Raw genomic sequence first — 27,793 nt, 5'->3', positions numbered from 1 at the left:
AAGCAGGTGGCAAAGGGTTGCATATGAGGATCCATAAGCTTATTCAGTTAATTTGGGATAAGGAAGAGATGCCACATCAATGGAAGGAATCCATAATTATTCCTATTTATAAGAAGGGGGACAAGACTGAGTGTGGTAATTACCGAGGAATATCGCTGCTATCAACCTCATACAAAATTCTATCCAACATTCTTTTGGCAAGATTAACCCCATATGCGAATGAAACTATTGGGGATCATCAGTGTGGGTTCAGACGAAACAGATCAACGATTGATCAGATCTTTTGCATTCGTCAGATACTAGAGAAAAAATGGGAGTTCGGTGGGACTGTACATCAGTTATTTATAGATTTCAAAAAAGCCTATGACTCTGTGAAGAGAGAAGTGCTATATAATATTCTTATTGAATTTGGTATACCAAAGAAGCTAGTGGGTCTAATAAAAATGTGCTTAAATGAAACCTGCAGCAAAATTCGAGTAGGTAAATATGTATCTGAGACATTCCTCATCAAGAACGGTCTAAAACAAGGAGATGCTTTGTCTCCCTTGCTCTTTAACTTTGCGCTAGAATACGCCATCAGGAAGGTCCAAGGTAGGCAGGAGGGTTTGCAATTGAACGGGACACATCAGCTATTGGCATATGCTGATGATGTTAATTTATTGGGGGACGATATAAATACAATAAAGAGGAACGCAGAAGTTTTACTAGAGGCTGGTAGACAAGTGGGGCTGGAAGTAAATTCAGAAAAAACTAAGTACATGTTAGTATCTCGTCATCAGAAGACAGGCGGGCAAAATTATCTTAGGGTAGCTAATAAATCCTTTGAAAGGGTTACAAAGTTCAAATATTTGGGAACAACAATAACAAATCAAAATGATACTTGTGAGGAAGTTAGGAGGAGACTAAATTCCGGAAATGCTTGCTACTTCTCAGTCCAAAATATTTTGTCTTCCCGTCTGATTTCTAAGAACCTGAAAATTAAAGTATACAAAACAATAATCTTGCCTGTTGTTTTGTATGGGTGCGAAACATGGTCTCTCACTCAGAGGGAGGAACACAGATTGCAGGTGTTTGAGAATCGGGTGTTGAGGAGGATATTTGGGCCTAAGAGGGAAGACGATGGGGCGTGGAGAAAACTGCACAATGACGAGCTTAAAAATCTGTACTGCTCCCCCAGTATTGTGAGGGTGATTAAGTCGAGAAGAGTGAGATGGGCGGGACATGTAGCGCGCATGGATGGGACAAGAGGTGTGCACCGGGTACTGGTTGGGAAACCTGAAGGGAAGAGACCGCTGGGGAGACCTAGACGTAGATGGGAGGATAATCTCAGGCGGGATCTATGGGAGATAGGAGTTGAAGGAAACTGGATTTTGTTGGCCCAGGACAGGGTCCGGTGGAGGGCTTTGGTTAATTCGGTGATGAACCTTCGGGTTCGGTAAGCCATCTAGTTAGTTAGTTATTGTATCTATGTCCATGCTGAGCTTAACAGTCTTCCTCGAAAATGCTCACTTGTCGCGCGCTTTCTGGTCACAAAAGTCGGGTCGCTGATTGATGTACATCTTATACGTGTCACAGTATTATCACACTAACGACAACGAAAAGGAAATACACATTACTGAAGGTTTATGGAATTAGAAAGCGCAATATTTTTCAGTGCTATATAACATTATCATGGACCTTAGGGAGATAGGAATCGACGGAGCGAACTGGATGCAGCTGGCTCAGGATAGAGTACGGTGGCGGGATTTTGTGAAAAAGGTAATGAACCTTCCAGTTCCACAAAGATAGTGAGCTATTATTTGACAAGCTGAGTATACAATGGACGTTTCGAAGAATTTCCTGCTCTACAGAGTGGTTGTGCTATAATAATCACTTCAGAATGAAATAAAATGGCTTAATTTTAGGCGTTTTATTCTCCAGTTCGAGAGAAGAACATTTTATGGCACTTTCTGTCCGTCGTATCTTGATTCCAAAAAAATGTGCTACTACATATCATTGACAACAAAAACTACTTGTGCCTATGGATATATAAGAACTAAAGGTGGTAATAGATTGGTGTTTCTAATGACGTTCTCTGGATCCTGTCATACAATTTCTCTACCACATCGTTCCTCAATGATTACGTCACCAAACATACTTTCCACCCACACGACTATTATCCCGCTACAGAGTACGGAAAATATAAGATTCTGAAGCCCAAAAATTATTATAAAATTGTACTTACTAATGGTGATGCATTTACTTACTTACTTTGTAACAGGGGCTAATTTTTCTGGTTGACGTGATGTAATGCTAATATTTGTCATCTCAAGCGGCATCAGACTTTTAAATATTGTACCCATATATGACAAATTGACTGAAAGAAAGAGCGGGTGGAGATTGGACGTTTCATTCGGTTCGTCCCTCTTCCTTTCTAAATTCTTCATGGGTCACTACATTTCAGATTAGTTAGTTTTTGTATTCCTCATGGAGGAATACTTTGAAAACAATCATTTCGTCTGACTATATTCAGACCTCCTATGTCTGTTTGCCGTTTCAAACACTGTCTTACATGTTTGTGTAAATGCAACACAGATTTTACGTAAAAACTTTCCTTATATCCACGGCGATTTGTATTAGATTTGTGTATGCCGTTTCATTCTATAAACATGATACGTTTTACGAAGATCTGGTTGTTAATCTTTTTATTACATAACCTTGAAAGAAAAATACTGCATCGTCAAACCTGTACATACGGTTTCAGATATAGATTTATATCAGTTCAGAACCCCTGTAACTGTCTGAATTCAAATTTTAACTGGCCAGCCAATCATGTGTGGAGATCCCACGCTTGCAAGAGAACTGGAAAGTAGGCCAAGAACACTTTCAGTACTCCAGTGGTAGCCCTTCAGCCATTAAACCAATCAATCGCATCCAATAACCGTTGCAACTGTTATGGGAATTGCGTATCAGAGGATTCAATTTTCAAGAGTAAAATTATTTTGTGTTCTTCTTTAATTTGTTGTTTCTTTGGATTTATATAATCAAATTACCACGTCAACCCTGAGGTGATCCTTGTTCCCCACTGACACTAGTTCGGGATATAACTATTTCTTGCCGAAGGAACAAAGGAAGGAGGGCAGTGGCAGAGTATAATTGTAGATTATTTCTTATCTGTATCTTCCATTGGTCTTGATGGTCATTTAACACATTGGTATTGCTGATGTAACAAAACGAAGCGTCATTACGTACTGCAGGCATTTAAGTTTCCATTGCTGACAGAACTTCTTATGTAAATATTTTACAGCATATTGGAAAATTGTTCAAGGAAATCCTTGAAAAAATAAAAAATATAGAAGCGTTTGATTGTCCGTTTATAAAACTTTTACATTTTTATGCCTACTGGATTGATACTAATCAAAGTTAACCGTATGTCTGTCTAATGCCTATAGTTCAGGATTTAGCCTTTTCAGTGCTTTTAAAATTTCTCCTTTCGATGACACAACTAAAAGGAGATACTACACAGCCTACTGCCATGAACCATCTCTCCTCGCGAGCATCATGAGACGTCCGTCTTTTTTAATGTGTTAATCGTAAACATACATGCATACATACATACATTCCATGCATCTAAAAGTTGCTACACTGACTAAAAGATATGGAGCAAGTTATAAATAAAACAAACATATGAGAATTCTATAATTTAAAAAGTTATTTACGTTTTACACCCTATCTAAGTTTAGCATAAAAATACTAAAATGTAGCACTAAATCTGCTTTAAGACAACAGATACGTTAATGATGATTTATGCTATCTACGTATAATAACTTCTAAAAGGAAAATAAGTCTTTTTAAACTGTATGAATTCATTAACATAATCAAATTTGTTTGCTGTTAAGTGTCTTTATAATATTGCTTTAAATTTGTCCTCTTTGTCCGAAATAGTTTTGCTACGAAGCGTTAGGCTATAGAACGTTCTCATCACAGCTTATTGAGCACTCTTCTAAAAAAATAAAAGGTAGGCATTTGGACGATGAACATGGTACTTATTCCTTGTATTAATACTGTGTATGGTTGAATTTGACTGAAAATTTTCTAGGTCCTTTTGACTAATATCATTAACGAACAGCTATTCTTTCAGTGCATGGAGTGCTTTTATGTTGTCCTGTATGAAATTCGAGGAAAAAAGAGAGGCTCTGCAAATAAGGTCTTGCAAGTAGAAGTGCTGTATCTTCTTCCTAAACTTGCGCTAGAATCAGTTTAAACTGATATATTTCAGGAAGATACTTCTTAATATTTTGCTCGTAACTAGTCAGTGTCTAATCAGATAAGCGATCGCATTCCATGAAATATTAGAATAAAAATTATACAAATTTATTTCGTCTCATGCGTTTTACAACCTTAGTCTGTCCCTTAATAATTATAATGTCATTAGATGATAAATAAAATTCATAAAGTAGGATTTCACCGCCCTGATGATGGAGGCAACAAGAACCTCTGAAACGTTGGTAAACTTATACTAAACTACACGGCGCTACAACCCCGAATTCAGGCATCCTCAGAAGTGACAAAGTTAATCTATTTTTGACTTTATTCGCATTTCTCTATTAGTTGTATTGTTAGGTTCTTTTCGAATAACTTCAAATCCTACATGCAGAGCTGTTCGGTGTAGGCCGTTAATCGTTGACATGTATACGGCTGACACGCGATTACGTAAAACGTGGCTTATTTTACGATCCTCTTAGAACTTGACATACTATATAGACTTGAATGACGTGAAGAAATATGAATGGTTTAATCAGTATATAAGCTTCTACAAGGAGAAGAGAGACGGTGTAGCTCAGTCAGTACAGTGAGTGACTATGAATTGGACGACCAGGGTTTAATCCCCGACAGGGACAGAGAATTTTTTCCTCTAGCCTTTGCGTCCAGACTGGCTCTGGAGCTCATCCAGTCTCCTATCCAGTGAGTGTCGCGCGGCCGAGACGTGACGCTGACATCTCACACCTATCTAGTGCCGAGGTCAAGAATGAGTAGAAGTTATATAGCTCTCCCCCCAAGCGACCTACATGATGTGCAGCGGGACTGCTTTATTTTAAACGTCTGGAAAATCAGAGGAAAGCCACGAGAAACCTCTCATGACAACTGGCAACCGGCCGAGATACAAATCGTTCCCCTTCGTCAACAAATGTCGATCATGACACTAACTCGCTCTGTGCCCGACTACAGTCTCGGTCGTAACGCACTGTCCTAGTGCAGATGATTTATGTTGTGTGTCCAGTGCTAAATTAACTGTACGTGTCCTGTAACTTGCTGGACGAGACGTAAAAAATCTCAACACATGACCGGCACACTTTACTGACTGAGTTACGGGCGTCGGTACCTGCAGTTTAGATAAGACAACTTAATCACACAAATTCACAAGCCGTTGTCTGTAATAAGGATACATGATACTATCAATGAATTGCTTATAAATGCAAATAAAATCAATTAAATTTATAATTATCCAATTATATAAAATTACAAGTACGAAAATACAAATAAAGAAACATGTACTTAAAATACATTAAAAAGTCATAGTTATGTCACGCTATAATTGACAGACTTAACAAAAATAATCATAAAAATACAAAACATAAGAACCACGCTCTTTTAAATCCAAATGTATTTTACAGAAATAATTCTTCCTTTGTATGAACAATATTACCTTCTTTTTCCTAGTACTATCTTCATCTAAACTGTGACAAGAAGCCAAGATTTTAAGTCCAAGTTTGTAATGAGCATGAATGTCAAATTTACTGTATTTTTTTTAAATACATGTTAATAAAATTTCGTTAACTAGTGCTATTGTTTTGACATGTGTACAATTATCAGTCGGGAAAAGACTGACATCAGATAAGATACAGTTAAAACGCCTAGATATCTGTTTGTGCTCTAAAGGTTTTATTGTCCATAGCTACCTTTACTTGCAATAAGTTTGTATGAGTATAAATAACATTTGTGAAGATAACTGTCTTCTAGGTTCTTCTGCCAGACTACACAGCGCAACATCTCAGAAATCTATATTTTCGTACTCACCGTTGTCTGAACCTGAAGGTTCACCAAGCATATTTATAAGTACACTACATTGTTCAGGCTTACAGTAGCAATTTTAGTCTCAAGATAACTAAACTCAGATACCAGCGACTCTCTGCGTCCATTTTTGCCTGCCTAACGTTGTTAACTCTGCGTACAATTAGTAGCTTGAAGCAGTAATAATTCCGTTTGTTGAAAATACTTTTGACGTGAAAACGTCTTTAAAATCGATGCAGGGTGTGGGGAGGCAATCGCGCCCAAATGAGCGACAGTTTCTGTCGAAGTAATTTCAAATTTCAATAACTCGGCTAAAAATAGACATAGCACCGCCATCTTAGTCTCGTTTTAAAGAGGAAGGATACACGTTTATGCCAGTACCGCTCCGATATTCATGGCGGCCGGATGTCGCGAACTGCGCACGCGCAAATTTAACCCACGATTTTCGACTTTCCGGATTCGACACGTGTCCATAAACGGGATCATATCTCAGAGACTAATTATCCGATCCGAGTGAACCAAGTGTTGTTTTGAAGAGGAGTGTATATGTTACTACGCATTCTGACCTCTAAGTGTGTATCTCAAAAACTCAAAAAGATACGAGGCTATGAATTTGAAAAAGTTTGAAAATTTCCCGATTTTCTTAAAATGTCGCGATATATGAGGGCAAAGTACAACCAGAATTACAAAAATCGGGCACGAATGCGTAGAGCACAAAATTCTAAAGAGAATGACACCGAGAACGCCGGGCCCGGACCCAAAACATTTGCAAGAGGTATTAAAATAATTTCAAAGCCATATGTATCCTACTTCTCATACCACTACCCTGTATTCAATAAATGTAAGTTGCAAATGAATTAAACTATTCAAAACAAAAATTTTGTTTAATTTCAATATACTATACACGATTGACGTTTTCACGAAAATAACTGCGGCAGTGTCCGACACTGCCTATCAATTTTTTAATCTGCAAGCAGATTATTATTATTATTATTATTGTTTATTAAATGAATTGAATTGAATTATTATTTATAAATTTCTTGATCGGCAATTCTTCTTAAAGTCACATTTATTTTGACAGTTCTCTAAAATTTTTGCAGGCTATTTGGCTTTTTCTTTTTAATTGATTTTATCTTTCAAATATTACCTGATTTATTCTTGAAAGTATTTAGTAATTTCAGGTCTCACATTTTTCACGTTATGATCATATATTTGGGCTGAATTCTGATACAAGTGCAATTTAGTTTGCTTCCCTTTATTTAATAATAGTACATTATTCATTAAGCCGTGGTTCATGCTGCTTTATCTCGTAATGGACAAGGCTCCCTCCGCCTGAATATCGATATTCTCCATAATACCGCATTTCCTCGTTTCTAAGATGCCGTCGATTGTAAGACGCACCCTTGAGTTAGCAATAAAGTTTCAGGAATAAAGACGCCATATAGATTCTTAGACGTCATCAAATGTAAGACGCACTCAGATTTAAGAAATCTTAAAATGTGAAACAAGTGCATCTTAAAAACGAGGAATTTTATCTCACAATGAAATTTCGGCTACATGCTGTTCCAACTTCTACATCGTTCATGTTATTGAGTTTAAAGTTGTCGTTTTAAAGTAGTTTGGTTTGTTGTGTACCAGACACAGGAAAACCGTGCAAAGTACTGTGTGGATTCGATAAGTTCGTCGAGCGGATTTGATGGTTGGTTATCGGTCGCCGAATGGAGTAATAGCTGCTATAGAGTATACTTGTACAAGAGCTTTATTACTAATAAATAACAATAAGTAAAACAATTTGCTTTAGCAGTGGTCGGCTTTAGACTGACCGGAGTACCCTCGTCAAGACTAAACTCGTTACAGATCAAAAAGCGTTTTGTAATGCTTTTGCTGCTATATAATTTGGTCAGCAGGACACAATATAAGTACTCCGTACTCTTTATAGATTAAAAGCTTCTAGAATGTTCTAAAGTATTTTTGAAGTTTTCCTCTGGCACTTGCCTCACTCTCGGACTCTGGATGATTCTTATTAATTATTTAGAAATAATAAATTTGTGGGGTGACAGTGTCACAATGTCACAGTGTCACCGTTTTCTTGAAAAACAACTTAATTAGCGAAAGGGGATAACATCGGTGAAAGTCCGAGTTACAGAATTGGCCAAGAGTGTTCATATATATGACTTAATATTCATGTGCTACAATTATAATATGCACTAGCGACTAATAACAATATCATATTACCTGGTATAACAATATCATATTACTTAATATCCTTATAAACCGGTTGCTCGTTTACTTGCCGACTGTATCTCCTTTTGTTTTACAAACACTTAATAGATGTCAGTATTGTAGTCAGCTTCCTAAATTCCTATTTTCACCTAATAAATTTAGTTCTCATCAACTTAGATTAGGAGGTGATGTGTACCATTTATTTCTAGTTTCTTCTGATTTCTTGCAATGTTCTAATGATATATTCTAAAGCGAATCTGAAAATGAAGAATATTTATTTAGATATAATTTAAAGTCTTATATGATTATCAGAATAGTTTACTTCGGGCCAGTCTTCGACTTGAATGATAAATTATAGTAATCGTCTAAATATGAAGTTTCATTGAAATCGTTTAGTCAAGGATGCCTTATTATGGTCCAACAAACAATAATAATAATAATAATCCGTGGCGTAACAGCTCCAGAGAGCCAAAGCAGACTAGCTTGACTGCTGGCCTCACGTTCACATGCCTAAGCAGAGGTGAACGATCAGCCAACCAGATATATAGAGTGACGTGTGGTCAGTACGACGAACCCCCAGCCATTGCTAGTTTTCCTGACCGGATTAAGCTACTCATTGTAGCTCCCCAATTTCCTCACGATGCTGGGTTGGCACCGGTCCCATACACTGGTCGAAAGCTCATGAGAAAATTTCTTCTCCCCCGAGACTCGAACCAGCGCGCATTCCGTATCGCCGGTCTGAAGCATGATGCCTCAGACCGCGCGGCTACTGCGCGGGAAAAGGAAATAATTGCCAATGATTAAATAAATACTGTGATCTCCTGATCTCCTCATTTCCCCAGTACGTATTTTTAGTGTTACTAGAACTAAAACCGTCCTTGAAAGTGTCTATTTTGTGTAATTCGAAGATATTTAGAGAAATCTGGCGGCAGTATTCAAATTAATTATGAAAAGTGATTTCCAGTAATGTTTTCAGGCGTGGTAGAAACGTCAGAATCCGTTTGTAACTTTATAAGACCAGTATGATAATTTTAATATGATCATACACAGAGATTAGTGTACATATTTAGAATCCGTACAGTTTTTTAGTCTTTCAGACCTAGTATAATGTAATTTCAATTGTAGGCTTTGCAACTTAACGCCGTACCATTTCTACTGCTTGTTGTTAATACTCTGGGAATAAAATCCAGAAAGGAACCCTCAGGAACATCCTGTTAAACAGTCCCCTCAAGTACTGATCCCATCCCTCTGCTGCGTAGGGAAGTAACTCCTTGTAAAGCGGCCGCCAGTAGAGGTTGACGAACTGCAAGGCGGCTTCATCTGTAAAATGTTAGTTCAATGTCATAAATTAGTAATGAGGGTGTCTACGTGAAATAGCCAGCGAAAATGTGGATAAGGACGTAGCTACGTTGTTTCATGGATGGCAAAATATATACGGTCATTTAATAGTATTCCACAATATACAATGACCTACCTTTTTGCCGAAGATGTGTACGAACTGCATAAACTATTAATTTCGTGATATTCTTACTGTATATTCGTAAAAATAATTACAACCAGGCGGGAATAAAACGTTCTACATCTAAAATTTAAAATTTTTCAGTCTTCATATAACTATTAATAAGGTCGGGACTTCAGGTTCTTTCAGTAGTCACTGACAGAAAATTCATTACCCAACCTTAAATTCAATTAAGTTCTTCATTATTAGTGTGCTACATCGCAGTCAGAAAGTCAATTACAAATACGTCACAAGAGCAGAACACAAGAAGAGAGGAATGAAAACAAAAAGGTAATAAAAGAGATTATAAAAAAATTACACGAGTTTAGGGGATATTTATACACAAAGACAAATTTCTACTGAATAATATAAATATCTTTAATTCAAATAAATAAAGTCAATAAGATTGCAATTATAAGAAAATATGCAAAGTAAAAAGGTACTAAATCAGTGACTTCATATAATTAGAATGATGACATTCATTTAGTCAATTATGAGTAGATAAGGAGAGAAGGGAAAAGTACATACTTTTATTTTGAAAGTAAGATCGCAAATTTAGCTGGTGTGGGGAACCCCTTAGTCCGGCAACTCAGGAGGCACCTTTGCCGAAGGAGGGCTGGCAGAGATCACCCAAGAGCAACCGAGAGAGGCTGATGTTCAGCAGGCCAGCCGAGGCTGTCCCTGAAAACACGGCCAAGTCGGCGCAACGAGTGGTCAGGCCTCTCAGCTACCCTGACAAAGGTTTTCCGCGTTTCCCTCAGTTGTAAGGGAAATGCAGGGGTACAATTCCAGAGGGAAACGGCCCGCTACCCCAATCACGGAGACTCTCAGTTGAATTGACGCCTTCAGCCGAAGCGACCCCACACTCTCTGCGTTCAAATCCCAGAGAACCAACTAACCAACAAAATTCTTTCGGGCAAGCTGTCTCCCATCAGCAGCAACCCACCCTAGTTTGATAAGTTCTGGTTCCCGCCAAGAAAACATCCCCGTTAGCGTAAGCAAACTCCCTTTTTAGTTTTAAGCCTCAGTTTACCATTTCCAGCATTGCGTTTCGTACGCAGGAATGGTGATACCTTTCAAGGAAAGATGTCTTGCGCTTGCGCAGGAATCCGACCTTAGTTAGCTATTTGGTTGGTTGGCAATTGGCACATTCATCGCCCTGATGACGGAGGCAGATGACCTCTGAAACGTTGGTTAACATCTACCATACTATACAGCGCAACAACCCAGAAGACAGAAATCTTCATACTCATTGCCCTGATGACGAAGACAGCATGATCTCTGAAACGTTGGTAAACATTGACCAGACTACACAGAGCAACAACCCAGAAGACAGAAATCTTCACACTCATCGCCCTGATGATGGAGGCAGTATGACCTCTGAAACGTTGGTTAACATAGACCAGACTACACAGCGCAACAACCCAGAAGACAGAAATCTTCATACTCATCGCCCTGAAGACAGAGGCAGTATGACCTCTGAAATGTTGGTAAACATCGACCAGACTACACAGAGCAACAACCCAGAAGACAGAAGTCTTCATAATCATCGCTCTGATGACGGAGGCAGTATGACCTCTGAAACGTTGGAAAACATCTGCAATACTACACAGCGCAACAACCCAGAAGACAGAAATCTTCATACTCACTGCTGTGAAAACTTCAAATCATACACCGCTATATTATCCAGTATTTTAAGTATAATAATAGAAAATAAACATGTGGCATTTCATCAGGGTCCAGATTTTATGAGCGTTATAATGCTAATGCAATACTATTATCTCTAGGTAGTGTACAGGAGTTCTATAAACCATATTAAATTTAAATGCTTTCTGAATGTGATGAGATTAAACTTTTTTAAATAATTTTGTTTTTAATATTAGGTCCATTTCTATCTTAGCATACATCCAACTTGTAATTGAACTGTTGCCATGTGTACACCAACATATCTTAGGTAACTAGCTGTAGCAGCTGATATTCTTCTTTGTAATTTTTGTACTGATATCAGTTTTGAGGAGTGCATTTTGTTCTTTATGTAACCCCAAGGAAATACAACCGGGTGAATGATGAAGCTAAAAGCAATCTCTCTGCTCCCCCAGTTGTTTATCATCAATGGGTATTCGGTGATTGCTGCACAATATTAGTGGTAAGTGGGGGTTGTTCTGTGTTGCTGAACGATGATGACAGATACCGCAAGGAATGGAAGAGTATAATTAGCTAGCATGTCCAAATATAATTTATTTATTTCTGAGTGTTTAGAGTGCACTGAACTCATTCATCTTAGGATAATCTCCATGTGTTAGGTAGTCAACTGGATGAATCTGAACCCCAGTTTAGGAGTCATGCATATTTACATCCTTGACTAGCAGAATGTTGCTTCATCAGAAATAGTCCTCTTCACACACACCAACACAAGAAATCTGAAGCAAGATTGTCTGTCTGCTTTAGTATTGTGTTATAAGATCACTTTATGAAAGTAGACTGCTAGTACCACTCAGTGTAGGATGGTCTGTAAGATTTTGTATAATTCAGGATTTTTTATAAAGTTGAAATTATTATTAAGGTAATAATTTTATTCACCGTCTTTACACAAGCTTATAGATTGTTAAAATCACATAAAATTATAACATTTCTTCATTTGATATTGTTACATTTTAAAATGACGACATGTTTCGATGTTCATCCCATCATCGTCAGGTCTATCAATTAAAATTTAAAATCTGTTGCACTTGCTGCCCTGCGTATACTGATTTGTTCTACCCATTAGATTTTATTTGTTTAACCTTCAGGCTTCTTCCATTAAATTTGGAGGCTGCGTCTAGATGCCTTAAATCTGCAAAATCAATTTTAATTTTCATATCGTGATTCTGGATAATGACATAGGAAATGGAATAATTTTAAAGAATTATTACGCAATATATCGTAATACAAGCAAAAGAAAAGTAATCACAAAATATTTAAAGTATTATAACATACCGGGTTGTGTGTGATGTGCGTGTCCGATATTACGGAACGGTAGACTGCAACTAAGCTGTGTGTATCGTGTGTGGCTATATATAGTAAGTGAAAGTTGTTCAGGGGGTTGGGTCGATGTACTGTAGAATATTAAAGATCGGATTGTTTGTGTAGATGTTACTGTCGTTTAATGCAAGATTTTGTTTATGTGTTCTTTGTATATGATACTTTCACTTAATATATATAGCCACACACGATACACACAGCTTAGTTGCAGTCTACCGTTCCGTAATATCGGACACGCACATCACACACAACCCGGTATGTTATAATACTTTAAATATTTTGTGATTACTTTTCTTTTGCTTGTATTACGATATATTGCGTAATAATTCTTTAAAATTATTCCATTTCCTATGTCATTATCCAGAATCACGATATGAAAATTAAAATTGATTTTGCAGATTTAAGGCATCTAGACGCAGCCTCCAAATTTAATGGAAGAAGCCTGAAGGTTAAACAAATAAAATCTAATGGGTAGAACAAATCAGTATACGCAGGGCAGCAAGTGCAACAGATTTTAAATTTTAATTGATAGACCTGACGATGATGGGATGAACATCGAAACATGTCGTCATTTTAAAATGTAACAATATCAAATGAAGAAATGTTATAATTTTATGTGATTTTAACAATCTATAAGCTTGTGTAAAGACGGTGAATAAAATTATTATATTGAAGAACACAAGCATGACGCAATTAAGATATAAATAAAATATTATTAAGGTACTTATTTTATAAAAGAAAGAACACTATGGTGGCTGTCCAAAATATTTCCAATGTAGTGGCCGATAACCAGTGTAGCTAGGAACTTTAAATTTATCAGTATTAATGTCTGTTAACTTCTTTGTTTGTTGAAAAGTGACATTTATTAAGGCTTCAAAAATCTTTTGAGTTTATGTTTTCAGACACAGGAATATTAAAACTTGGAGGTTTGAATTAATCTGCTTTAATTGCTTATTTAGCCTGCAGATTTTTAAAATGTAGTAAAACTTAACTTGCACTGCTATGAAAGGGTTTACAAAATATTAGGATCAAGTTACCTTAGTTATAGCCTGAGCAATTGCAGAATAGTTGACATTAAGAAAAACAGCTTTTATGAGGTGATTCAAAATTCTGTACTCTTTATGCCAGTTGTTTGGGATTTCTGACATTGCACTTTCAAATTCATGTCTTGTACATTTTGAAACTTGTTGTAATTCTGAACTCTATTTTAGGCATTGACGTTGACTAAGACAGCTCTGAGGGAAACAACTATAGGCCAAGCAGTCAATCTTATGTCCAACGATGTGAACCGGTTTGACCATAGTGTCAATTTCTTTGTGTACCTCTGGTTTGGTCCATTACAGACACTTGTTATATCGTATCTGATGTGGTGTGAAATTGGCTTTGCTGCAGTTATTTGAGTTGCAACCATTGTGCTTGTTATTCCATTACAAGGTGTGTATTTTGTAGGAAATTCTAATCACGAAACTACAAATTATTGTGTATAAGTACATGCATGGGCCCCTTTAATAAGATGACCCAAGCCTCTATGAAGATGTCTGTTTAACCCATCAACATTATGGAAGTCACACTGCTACCATTTACTGCTGCAGATTCTAATGTGTGTTGGATTCATACAGCTCCAGCTTTGTGCGGCCATCTCATAAATTGTCTTTAAACTACATGAATTATACTTTCATAACCAAGCAGACAAAGGTTGTGTGTTTCATTTGATGTATGTATTGACCAGATCTGTAGATCTCTTTTATAGATAATGGTGGAATATTGTCAATTTTAATTGGCTTAAACTGCTAAAGTAATTGTACCCAGGCATTTTGAATTATTATCACTACAAACTCAGAAATGCAATAGCATTTCCTTTCTAAAAAGAGGAGAGGAAATTAAAAATAATAATAATATTAATGAAATATGATTATTTTTGCCTGAATTTAAATTTGCCAGTGGGAGCTCATCCTGCAGAAGGTTTGGTACTTGGAATCTGAATTCCCGCATGCAGAAAGGCTAAACAAGTGATTGCAAAGCATTGGCATAAATTGTATGATGACAAATTTAATGGCTTAACGAATTTATGAAGGACTGCTGTAATCCTAACCTCAATTCTGCCACTAGTTCATGATTTGCATTTACTTTATGTAATATGATAAGTTTAAGAATTTGATGAAACCGCAGAATTTATAACTTAATTGGGGCCTGAGAGAGGGTTAAGCATATTAACATTAATTGTTTGCCATTTACACATCATTTATAGGACATCATTATTTTGCATGATAGGTAAAGATTAAAATTTATACACTTTGGAGATCAGATAACTTGAATATTGTCCCACATCCAGGAAGCAGTAGCCCTAATATGGTACTTTATATTCATGGAATTTGTATTAGTTGGTTAAATGTGCAATTTTTAATTTATCACTATATTTTGGAAAGTCGCTGTCCACTTTCCGTCTCTGCACCGCCAAGTGAACTGATGTATGAGTTAGATTCATGAATGAGATTATTGTTAGCATACAGGTTATCAAGATGTGTGTGTGGGAGAAACAATTTGCTTTTAATGTCTCTGTTGCTCGCATGTAACTCCCTTTTAGTGATTTAATAACTTACTGCAGAATCTTGTCTGTCAATTGTTTTCCTTCAGTCCTCTTAACCTCTGCATTTAGTCTACTTACCGTCTAATGCTGAAGCAAAGCATCTGTGTTTATCTGACCATTTGTGTGTCTCATTCACTGATTATGAACAGGACAATTAGCCATCAAATTTTGTATGTACAGTAGGCACTCAATTATTCATTTTTTTTATTTGCTACTGAACATTAGATTCATAGGAACAATTTTGCATGTGTAGTTCAAAAAATTGAGTGAGATCAAACAATTCATGTTGTTGCAATGGAGGCCACAACTGAATTTCAGGTGTAACTAATTCCAGAGTCCTTGAGAAATTTATAGCTTCTCAGCTATTCAAGAATTTCATGAGTTTTAAGGACATTAATATTCTTTACTATGTTCACTAAAGTCTGCTTCTGATCCCTATCACAGCCCTTTTCAATACTGTCCACATCCTATACCCTATTTCTTTAAGATCTATTTCAGTATTATTCACTCACTTCTGCTTAGGCGTTGGCGGTATCTACCTGCTTAACAAATAAGTGAGTCAGAACTACCACATTGCATGTGGAATACAATATTTAGTCTTGTAAAATCATTCTCAGAACTTGTTGGACATTCATGTCAAATTCAGCTTTACCTATTTAAATACTTCACACTTTGTGTAAGTCATGTGACTGGGAATCAGAGTCATTCTGGAAAAGGTTAAGTCCCAATAGCTATGGTGGGAGGTGAACCCTAGCTACATATTCCAGAAGATAAATGCTATCTCAGGATTGTAATAATAACATGTTTTAAAAGCATTACTGATTCAACATAGAATTTTTTTAAATGGATTGTTTCCACCATATTAATTTACCATGTCTGATACAGTTTTATTTTCTTGCAGGAATGAAATTCAAACAATTAGGGCTGCATTTTATGTGCGTGGTTTGCTCTTGTTGATTGGAAAGTTTTCAATAAAGTTTGCCATATTTATTGCTATAGTGTCATATGCTCTATTTGGGAACAAGATAATGGATGAGTCATCAAAAGACAATTCTGTAATTAAAGATATCTGTTATTGTGAAGCAGAACCAAGTAATTTATTTCAATGAAAGTGTAAGAAGTTTTCCACTTTCAAATGAGCTATTAATTACAAAAATTAAGTATTTTATCTTTTCCATTTGTGTCCCATTTTGAATCTAGAAATACAGTCTTTAAAATTACGAGAGAATTTGAAACTTTTTTATCACTTACCAGTCTACAGAATATCATTGATGGATTGAAACACAACTGTCACTTCCGAGCTACTGACCAGAACTACATGACTCACCACCAGGCACAAATGGTAACTGCTACTGAAATTATTCACACACAACAGTATATCTGTGTTTAACATCATGCTAAGTAATGGTAATTCTTATGTGTGTGGATATGTATGTATATACTGTTGAATAGCATGCTTTTTGTGCAAATTGTATGTGAAATATGGTTTCACTGGAAAGTGTCAGGGAATCATATATTCCCTGCACAACAGGTGTCTATAAACTTATTAATAAAGGCAAGTATGCTGGGTCACATCTTGACAGGAAACCTCCTAAAACACTGTATGCTTTCTAAACAAAAACTAGACGAAATAAGGGCCAAGGGATAAGGGATTCAGCAACTGCCTACATTGCAGCTTTCCAAGGGGTGTTTGCTGAAAGAATAATAAGTTGTGGTTTATGGCCTGCATATTCACCTGATCTTCCCTGTGTGGCTTTTATTTGTGGGATAATTTGAAATACAAAGTCTAAAGAGCAAAACACGATACAGAAGAGTTAAAGGAAAACATTTGAGGAAACTTTTTGGAAGTTCCACAGGACCTAACCTATTAACCTATTAAATGGTAGAGAGGGTGCATGTGTGTACACAGGTATATTTTCAGAACAGATAAGTTGATTTTATTGTATCTTGGAGTAATTCTTGATTTGTATTGTTAGAATGTTGCAACACTTGCACAGTGAGCCATGCAGTTCCTTCCAGGAAGTCAAAGTGTTATGGCTTATCACTGAATGCACTGTATTCAACAACAGTTTTATCTGAATTGTACATAAGAATGGATACCATTGACTTTTGGTTGAATATTTTGATATCAAAATGTATACAGATATCACTTTTTTAGCAGTGTGAAGTTCTAATCTTAGAAGGCAATTTAAAAATAATGTATATTACAAAAGATACAAATACAGATAAATATACAATATTTTTGAGTTTTGATCACTTTACATCACTCTATCCACTTAACATAGGTCTTGCAGTCCACAGCTTTTATGTATCAATTTCTCTTTGCACTACCATCTAGCTATACAAAACATTACTCTTTCTGTACACTGAACTAATTTTTTGCCTTACAAATTTTGTTTTCTTCTGCATCTATATATAAATATTGACTTTCAGTGTTACATCTATACTTTAGGGCTATTTACAAGCAACCTGATCTATATATACTGGATGACCCACTTTCTGCAGTGGATGCCCATGTGGGTCATCACCTGTTTGATGACTGTATCTGCAACTTCCTGCATGGTAAAACTCGCGTGCTGGTGACACACCAACTGCAGTATCTTCAGACAGTGGACAAAATAGTCATCCTTAATAATGTTAGTATCTGAAATCATTCATGATCTATAGTTACATCTGTAATATTCAGATTAATATCTGGAGATGTTCATAAAAAATAAATTTATATATATATATATATATATATATATATAAAGACGGGATACATCAGGCATACTGAAAATATCATTATGGTAAAATGTAGCAGACCACAAAAATGTCTTCATTAAAAATGATTTATATGTGATGAATCTGTGGAAAAATGTGAAACAGAACTTAAAATGATGGAAAAATTGCTATCTTCTGGGTTATTGCGCCATATAGTCTGGTATATTTCCACCTACGTTTAAGAGGTTATACTGCCTCAGTCATCAGGGCGATAAATTTACAGTTGAACAGACATTGGAATGGACATGTCCATTGTGCAAACCTTTGATATGCCAGCTGGAAAGACAAGCAACATAGAGGGAAGCCATGAACAGCAATCAACAAGGCTCACTGAAACTGTGTTGATAATCAAGTAGAATTATACTGTTTCTTAGCTGGTAGTAGCAAACAAAATGCTGCTTCATGTGTGCAAGTGCAGGAGGTAATTTCTGATCCCAGATAATGATATGTATGTGCTCACAGCAGGTTTCCAGAATTTTCATTGAGGATGTGAATGTGAAGGTGATGAATTCTTGTGCAACTTTGTCATACGATGAAGTTAAGACAGTGATGAAGATGTGGCTCCATTAATAAGGTGCACAGTTCTTTTGTGATAGAGTCCTGAACTACCTGATTGTTGGTGGACATGTATATACTGTAGACGTGATTACGTTGAGAAGAAGTTATTTATAGAATAAATTTCAAGAAGAGTACCCATTTTTGTTTCAATAAAATATCTGTTACTGTTATGAGAAAGAAAAAATAGGATTTTTAGCATGCTTCCATATTTATTTTAACAAAAATAATAAGGTGTTAGTAGTTCACATTAAAAGTAATGTACTAGCATTATAATATCATGTATATATTGATGTTTTCAGAGTAATGAATAAAGCATCCTTAATACCTTTAGCATCCATGTAGCCCAGTATGTTTGAATTTTCCATCAGTGTTTAAATACCAGAGTTTTGTTAAAAATAGTTTGTGCGTATACTAGTATTTTGTTCAGAACGAAACTTAGAAAATTTCTGTTGATGATGAAATAAGCTGTGTGTCACTTGTGTTGACATACCTCTCTATATAAGGTAGACTTATTCCACTTTTATAATAAAGAGTGCTGGTGCTTTATGTAAATATCTGTTTCCACATATGAATAATATATTTGTATTTTAGGGTATGGTGGAAGCAACATGTACATATGCTGAGCTACATAACTCAGGTCTCAATTTTGCCAATCAGCTTGGACACAGAAAACAATCAGGAGAAGCACCATAGTGACTCAAAACCTACCACACCAAGTTGTAGCAGTTTAGATCTTTCACTCTGCAGCACAAAGCGTCAGAGCTCAGGGACATCAGAGCATGTGAGTATGTTTTCTGTTAAAAATGAGGAGCCATGATGGTATAGGGATAAGTCACTGGGCCCTGATTTTTAGGATAATTTTAGTATTATTATTCCTGGTTGAATATACATGGCAGATTTTCTGTGCACAGAACAAAGCCTTCAAATCTGTTGCTTTTCATGCTTAAGAGGTTAGGAGTTATGTTCCCAGATTAATTAATAATTATTTTTAACCTATCTACTCTGGAATATTTAAATAAAGGCAAATAACCCAAAGGCAGAAAATACGTCGTTTCAAATTCACCAAAATGTTTATTTAGACTGAAATGGTTAAACTACTGCAATGTTAATCAAATTTCAAAATAATAATTTGTAGGTAGGTCATAACAAACTAGATGGCTTACCGAACCCGAAGGTTCATCACCGAATTAACCAAAGCCCTCCACCGGACCCTCTCCTAGACCAACAATATCCACTCTCCTTCAACTGCTATCTCCCATAGATCCGGCCTGACATTTTCCTCCCATCTACATCTAGGTCTCTCCAGCGGTCTCTTCCTCTCAGGCTTCGCAAGCAATAACCAGTGCACACTTCTGGCCCTATCCATGTGTACCACATACCCCGCCCATCTTATTCTTCTTGATATGAAAGTACTGGGATAAGAGTACAAATTTTTTAACTTATTATTATGCAGTGTGCTCAATACCACAACCTTTTCTCTCCTAGGCCCAAATACCCTCCTTAGCACCTTAGCCATGTTTCACACGCATAAAAACAACAGGCAAAATTATTGTTTGTATACTTTAATTTTTAGTTTCTTGGAAATCAGATGGGAAGACAAAATATTTTGAACTGAGAAGTAGCAAGCATTTCCGGAATTTAGTCTCCTCCTAACTTCCTCATGAGTATAATTTCGATTTGTTATTGTTGTTCCCAGATGTTTCAACTTTTTAACACTTTCAAAGCATTTATTAGCTACCCTTAGATGATTCTGCCTGCCAGTTTACTGATGAGATACTAACATGTTCTTAGATCTCTTCTGAATTTATTTCTAGCCCCACCTTTCTACTAGCCTCTAGTAAAACTTCTGCGTTCCTCTTTATTGTATTTGTAACGTTCCCCAATAAATTAACATCATCAGCATATGCCAATAGTTAATGTGTCCCATTCGATTGGAAACCCTCCAGCCTATCTTGAACATTCCTGATGGAATATTCTAGACTCTAGAAGTGTTGCTCTTTAACTTTGCTCTAGAATCTAGAGCCAAGTTAAAAAGCAACGGAGACAAAGCATCTCCTTGTTTTAGACCGTTCTTGATGAAGAATGTCTCAGATACATATTTACCTACTCGAATTTTCCTACAGATTTCATTTAAGCACATTTTTATTAGACTCACTAGCGTCTTTGGTATACCAAATTCAATTGAAATGTTATATAGAACTTATCTCTTCACAGAGTCATAGGTTTTCTTTAAATCTATAAATAATTGATGTACAGTCCCACTGAACTCCCATTTTTCTCTAGTAACTGACGAATGCAAAAGAATTGTTCAATTGTCGATCTGTTTCATCTGAACCTACACTGATGAACCCCAATAATTTCATTCGCATATGGAGTTAATCTTGCCAAAAGAATGTTGGATAGAATTTTGTACGACGTTGATAGCAGAGAAATTCCTCGGTAATTACCACATTCAGTCTTGTTCCCATTCTTATGAATAGGAATAATTATGATTTACTTCCATTGTTGTGGAATCTCTTTATTAACCCAAATTTACTGAACAAGCTTATGGATCCTCATATGCAACCCTTTGCTACCTGCTTTAATTAATTCTGAATGAATCTGATCAATACCTGGAGATTTATAACTCTTCAACTTACCAATAGCTAGTTCCACTTCATCTAAGCTAGGTTCTGGCACCAACAGTTCAGCTGTATGCATTTTAATCTGTCTTAATATCACCAGTCTCATGATCATTTAAGAGCTGGCTTAAAAAATGTTTCCACCTATTCACAATTTTTATTGGATCTCCAGCAAATTCCCATTATCATCATTTACCAAATTGGTCTGGGGTTGATATCCTTTCTTACAGTTATTAATGCCTCTGTACAGGTCTCTGATATTTTTTTCTTTATTATTTGTCTCAAGTTCAGCAATTTTGCCCTTCAGGTGTTCTCTTTTCTTATTCCTAAAGGTGCTACTACCTTTACGTCTCACGTTACATAGATTATCCGCATTTGTTTTGTTTGGGTCCTGCAACCATTGAAATTTTGTTTGCTTCCTTCGATTTATTAATTTTGAACATTCTTCATCAAACCACGGTTTATTTTGCTTTCTCCTGTAGTATCCTAGTTTCTCTTTGGCTGAAGTTTTGATGCAGTTTCTGACATTTTCCCACTCCCTGTTGATGTCCATACTTTCATTATCTTCATTTGTCTTTAAAATTTGAAACCTATTCGAAATTTCAACTTGATATTTTTCCTTCGCCTTTCCCTCTCTTAATTTTTCAAATCAAATCTTTCTGTGTCAAAATTTTGTTTAGTTCGTCTACTTACTGAAAGCCGCTCCCTCACTTTTGCTACCACCAGATAATGATCAGTGTCGCAATCTGCTCCTCTGAAAGACCTCAGATCAATTACAATTGTCTGCCTTCTCTTATCTACTAAAACATGATCTATTTCAATGTGTGTGCTCCCATCTGGGGAAGTCCATGTGTTTTATGAATATCAATGTGTGGAAATTTTGTACTTTTTACAATTAAATCTTTTGACGTAGCGAAGGTTACTGCTCTATCACCGTTATCATTACTAAGTGCATGGAGACTCTCGCTGCCTATTGTGGGTTTGAAGATATCCTCCCTCCCAATTTTGCATTGAAATCTCCTAGCAGAATTTTCATGTGATACTTGCCAAATGTATCAAATACTGATTCAAATTCTTCATAAAAGCTATCCTTGATATCATCGCTTTTGTCTTCAGTTGGAGCATGAACATTAAGGACAATGATGTCGCACCAACGTCCTTCCAAAATTACGTAAGACAACCGGTCACTAACAAATTCTGCTTTCTTAACTGCTGCCCTAATTCTGCTATGAACAAAAGAAACCCGTCCCTAACTGATGATTGTCATTCGAAAAATATAAAATTGTCCACTGGTATCGTGCCCTCCCCCTCACATCGGACTTCCTGCACTGCCACTAAATCTAACTTATAATTCTCTAATTCCCTACGCACTGATTTCAGTGCCCCATCCCTATAGAGGCTCCTAATGTTCCAAGTACCAAATCTCATATCCCTTTTCAATTGCCGTGGTCGTGCCAAAGAGTCCATCCTGATCCGAGGCTTGGTTGAGTTTTCGTAACACGTATTTTTTTAAAGGTGAAAGGTTGTTAGCCTTACACCCAACCCCCAACCTGGAGGACCATGATTTCACTCTTAGTCTAGCGCATCGCCTTAGACCTGTCCAGCTTTGGTGAACTTACCATGACCGGAAGTTTCGGCCGGCATAGCCCTAAGGGTCACTTGAGCACGCAAGCCTCCTCACCCGGCAGATTGCCTTCGAGAAGGTAATTTTCTCTATAGGTGAGTAAATTTAATACTACGAATCAAATACTGATACAGCAAAGAGCATGTTAATGGCATAAAACCAGATGAGAAACAGAGTTTTCTTGCGTCTGTATACGTTGTTAAGAAGATTTCAAGATTGAACAATGCTTACACCTGACATTAAGGCAATGTCCTACGTAAGCGATAAGAAGCGATCTCTGCGAGCTGTATAAGCAGCCTCGTTTGTCATATGAAGCGAGGTAATCGCTTGTTGTTTCCTACGTGAGAGACGCCTGGGTGGGGGGCAAGACATTAGTATCCACGATGGCTTGGCCAGGCAAACGTGACCTTTTGCTCGCGGAAAGTGCGTTCTTGAAAAGGTTAATAGTTAGGAAAAGGAAGGCAGCCGAAAGGAAAAGATCACCAACAAACACCATTTACTTGGGGAGGGAATTGTATGGTGAATTTCACCACTTGTTTGAGCAACTCAGAAGCAATTCCAGAGAACCAAAACTGTTTTACGAGTATTCAAGAATGCTCCCTAGCACATTTGATTACATTGCAAATGCTATTAGGGATCAATTCGATTATCGTATGACAAATTTTCAACGATCTATATCATTGGAGGAGAGATTGATGTTGACTCTCAGGTAAGAAAATGAAACGGTGATTGCTGTGTTCTGGGTTGTTATGCCGTAATGTCTGGTAGATGTCCATCAACGTTTCAGAGATCCATCCGGGATCCATCATCAGGGCATGGCTTATTCATCGCCTTGATGATGGATCCCGGATGGATCTCTGAAACGTTGATGGACATCTACGAGACAGTACGGCATAACAATCCAGAAGACAGAAATCTTCATACTCAACGCTTTGAAAACCTCAAATCCCACATCACAAAATGAAACACTCTTATTTGCAATAAGTCTGTTTTTATTAAAAAATACAAATGAAAGAACTGAACATTCTTAACCCTTTGCGGTCCTATGTGGGACTGAGTCCGCCACGTCCATACATAATTTATACATGATCTGGAGTAAAGGTGAGGCTGGTAAACAGTGTGAGCATATTATTTAATCCTTATCTGTGCACTAGTGCTATCCAAGTATTCGTGGCAATACTATGTGACCGTCGTTTTATTCTGTCACGTGTCCATGGAAGCCAGGACTCCGCACCAAGTGTTTTGCCATACATCATATAACGAAGGAATACCATCGTGAATATTTCTGTCTTCTGGGTTGCTGCGCTGTGTAGTCTGGTCGATGTTAACCAACGTTTCAGAGATTATGCTGTCTCCGTCATCAGGGCGATGTTGCGCCGTACTGTCTGGTAGATGTCCATCAACGTTTCAGATGTCCATGCCGCCTCAATCATCAGGGCATGGCTTTTCAACTGTGAGAGCAGACCCAAGGGCATATATGACAACACCAAAGAGGAACAATGCGTCGTCACGAAGGGCTGCTCCTACAAGGCACGAATTTTGCAGGTTTTTCAAGCTCCACCCTTTGAAGCGAACATAATTCGGCTTCACCACTTCACGTTATAAACTTATTATTTTTAATGTAATCAGTTTTCAAAAAAAATTAATTTGAAAAAAATACTCACTTGTTTCTCGTACATTTTCAACGATCTTGCTCCATTCCCTGTCCACAAGCATCTGATTATAATAACTGTTGTGTTTCATGTCCCAAAGAATGCGTCTGCTTTTCACTTCACTAATTATAACTTCCGCTAACGTTTCTACTATTGTCATGAGATGCAGCGCACACAACTTTCCATCGCAAGAGCCTTCCCTGTACTGGGTCAGAGCTCTCCTACGCATGCGCCTTCCCGGCCAGCGCTGCGATTCGCCCGAAAATATCAAAATATTTAATCTCGGAATCCGGCCGCTTCCCTCTCCTGACCGCTTCGCTGTAACCTAGGACAGCGCCACACAAACAGCCAGTTTGATATTTCCGCTTCACCCACGCAACTCGCACCGCTCGCATTTAATCACTCACGTAGGACACCGGGTAAAGCAAAATATTGGTGAGATTTTAGGTTCTTACGGCGGCGAGAATGAATATATGAAAGACAGTCAATTACGTTATCATATTCTCTCGCAGTTGAAGTAATGTGCCACTGTTGAGCGCTTGTGCATTTGACGGATAATAAAAATTATGTAATCTCTTATTGTTGTTTGTTGTATCATTACTGTTGGAATGTGTATAATCTCCCGTGCTTACTTGGGCCATGTGGCGCTTGGTCACTGGGACCGTGGGTTTGAATCCCACTCAAGTCGTGGATGTTTCTCCGCTTCTCTTTATGTTGTGCTGTCCTGTGCACAGTTAGAGGCCTTGCGACGGGCTGACCACTCGCCCAAGGAGTCGTACCAACTGCTTAGTAAATCAAAGCCAACGAAAATTTGGGGCCCGCAGGTGATTAAGGCACTGGAGAACGGATCGCCTAAGAACCCTAAGTATCAGTATTAGTAGTCAAACGACACTAATAATCCAGTTAAATTATTTTAGTGTCAATAAAACAGCAAATAGCCTATGACAGGTAAACAGTAATATAGGCTACAGTTTGAGCACAAAAGAAACTTACATTTTCAAAATGATGCAGAAAACAAATGCGGTGTACTGAGAACATCGTACCCAAACTGGTTGATAGGAAAACTCTCAAATTTTTCTCGGGTAACTATTGTGCCTGCCTCAGGTAATCGCCACTAGTTTTGAAAATGGTTTCCCCACAACAGAGGAGTTAGTATGTTCTGCAGTTATGGAAGGAGTTCGTTACAACTATGCAACAAGCATTTTGTACACAATTCCACATGGAACCACACTTTCAATTATACATTCACATCCGGTTCAAGAAATTTGAATCACATCTGTCAACACCAGTGACACTATGAACAAAGTTTGGGACGAGTCAGGTTGTAGTCCCTACAACTGCCGTTTAATTCGCTGAGAACATCGAATCTCTGTAAGGTGTGAATAAAACTTAGAGAGTTCTTATGCATTTTGGTGTAGGTATAAACTTATAAGTACACAATAATTTTTCTGTATTATTTGGAAATCATAAAGTTTTTTATACTATTTTTTTATACAGAGTATCACAAAATTGTATACACATACCCCATGAATGAAATATAGACATTATAATAAAGTGAACCATTACATATTTCAATATTGACACTTTATGAATTAGCGAATCTGGTGTAGGTATTCAAAATACCACACTTAGTGTCGTGGCACAGTTGGCATAGCAGAGTAAATGAGTGACAATTGGCCACCAAAGTTGCCGTTGTGTATACATTTTTGTGGGACATTCTGTAAATAGACAAAATACAATTACAATAAAAGTAGAAAAATAACCACTATAACCACTTCCCCGAATGGAGGAAATGTCCACAAAGAAGACATTATTTTTCTAAAAATAAGAACAAATTTTTAAATGTAATTTGAAGCAATGGCGCACCTAGCTGAAGGACTGTAGGTCCATGTCTGATTATTAATGTTCAAAGTTTTACCTTGAAGGTGTAAATTATTTTATATGCCTTGTGAGTGTGCGAACACCAGCGCTGCCAATAAATGTGGTAATTTATTTTGCCCTTGAAAACACTAATAAGAAATATGGTTCGGGAGGTAGTCGTCTGGTATGAAGTTCAACATTTCAAAACCATATTACGTAGTATTTTAATTGCACAAAACGACAATGAAACAAACTAACATATTTTATTTGTATTTCTGGTTTTCTGTTTTATTAGAATCATTTTAAGTAAGTTTGTACCTAAATGGGCATTCTTCTACAATTGTATCAACAGAAGACAATTAAAAGTGTGTGTAGTGAGACGAATAACACCTAATGTCTGTAGCGCCCGAGAATATAGGCCTACATAATGATTAATACGATGAAGATGGAATTTTAATAAATAACACCAGAATTTTCAATTTTATAATTAGTACACAATAGTAGAATATAGGCCTACATAATGATTAATACGATGAAGATGGAATTTTAATAAATAACACCAGAATTTTCAATTTTATAGTTAGTATACAAAATTAAACATCATTGATGTAGTAATTAAAATGAACTCATTTTGTTTTAAGTGTGAAGCCTGTAATTTTAGTAATCTTAAAGTTGAAATGTACATTCTTTTTGACGTAAATAAGTCTATATTTTAGGGTCAGTGTCATTCGGCAAAAAGTGAAACGAAAAAGTGGAACGAAAAAGTGAAAGAAAAAAGTGTAATAATGGTTTATCAACAAATAAACAACAATGGTTACCTAGTAAACTTCATCTGTTTATCAACAAATCGACAATAATGGTTACCTAAGGAACATCTATTTACTTGGCATTTTTGTTACCTAGGAAACGTCACCTGTTTACTCGGCATTGTTGTTACCTATAAAACATTTCATTACATTACCTTACCTCACATTACATTACCTTACCTTACATTACCTTAAATTACATTACATTACCTTAACTTACATTACATTGCCTTACCTTACATTACCTTACATTACATTACATTACATTACCTTACCTTACATTACATTACCTTACCTTACATTACATTATATTACCTTACCTTACCTTACCTTACCTTACCTTACCTTACATTACATCACCTTACCTTACATTATATTACATTACCTTACATACATTACCTTACCTTACATTACATTTCATTACTTTACATTACATTCAGCTACCACAGACCCATCTTAAGCGTAACTAATTCAAGTTAAATAAGCAAAGTCTTAATGTCTTAATCAAACTTATCTCAGTTGTAAAGCA

At 36.7% G+C, this 27,793-nt stretch overlaps 2 protein-coding genes across 4 annotated transcripts in view; both read right to left on the bottom strand.

Moving 5' to 3' along the window:
- LOC110838466 (uncharacterized) overlaps positions 1-27,793 on the bottom strand; it is a 163,727-nt gene that overhangs the window by 80,709 nt on the left and 55,225 nt on the right. The gene's annotated exons all lie outside the window — the stretch shown is intronic.
- Positions 9,099-27,383, bottom strand: LOC147874222 (uncharacterized). 3 transcript variants are annotated; one of them, XM_087346483.1, is made up of 2 exons: positions 24,611-25,595; positions 9,099-9,594 (listed from the first exon to the last, which is right to left on the bottom strand). In XM_087346483.1, the coding sequence occupies exons 1-2, from the start codon at positions 24,825-24,827 to the stop codon at positions 9,440-9,442; spliced, it is 372 nt and encodes a 123-aa protein (XP_087202609.1). In that variant the 5' UTR covers positions 24,828-25,595; the 3' UTR covers positions 9,099-9,439. The 3 variants fall into 3 exon arrangements, with proteins under 3 accessions (XP_087202609.1, XP_087202611.1, XP_087202612.1); XM_087346485.1 differs by lacking the exon at positions 9,099-9,594 and adding an exon at positions 23,938-24,469 and having other exon boundaries at positions 24,611-27,383; XM_087346486.1 differs by lacking the exon at positions 9,099-9,594 and adding an exon at positions 23,938-24,397 and having other exon boundaries at positions 24,611-27,383.

The sequence above is a fragment of the Zootermopsis nevadensis genome, unplaced genomic scaffold (genome assembly GCF_977971745.1).
Source record: "Zootermopsis nevadensis isolate Lab colony 2312 unplaced genomic scaffold, Znev_1.0 Znev_ptg000010l, whole genome shotgun sequence".
Lineage (NCBI taxonomy): Eukaryota > Metazoa > Arthropoda > Insecta > Blattodea > Termopsidae > Zootermopsis > Zootermopsis nevadensis.
Note: the sequence above shows the minus strand (reverse complement) of the source record. Positions and strands in the feature narration are given on the sequence as shown.

Bases quoted from the DNA above. Each gene is read 5' to 3' on its own strand.
- LOC147874222 (XM_087346483.1), bottom strand. From the start codon at position 24,827: ATGCGTAGGAGAGCTCTGACCCAGTACAGGGAAGGCTCTTGCGATGGA. The intron at 9,595-24,610 runs GTGAGTATTTTT...AACATTTTACAG, and splicing joins TGAAAATGTACGAGAAACAA to ATGAAGCCGCCTTGCAGTTC.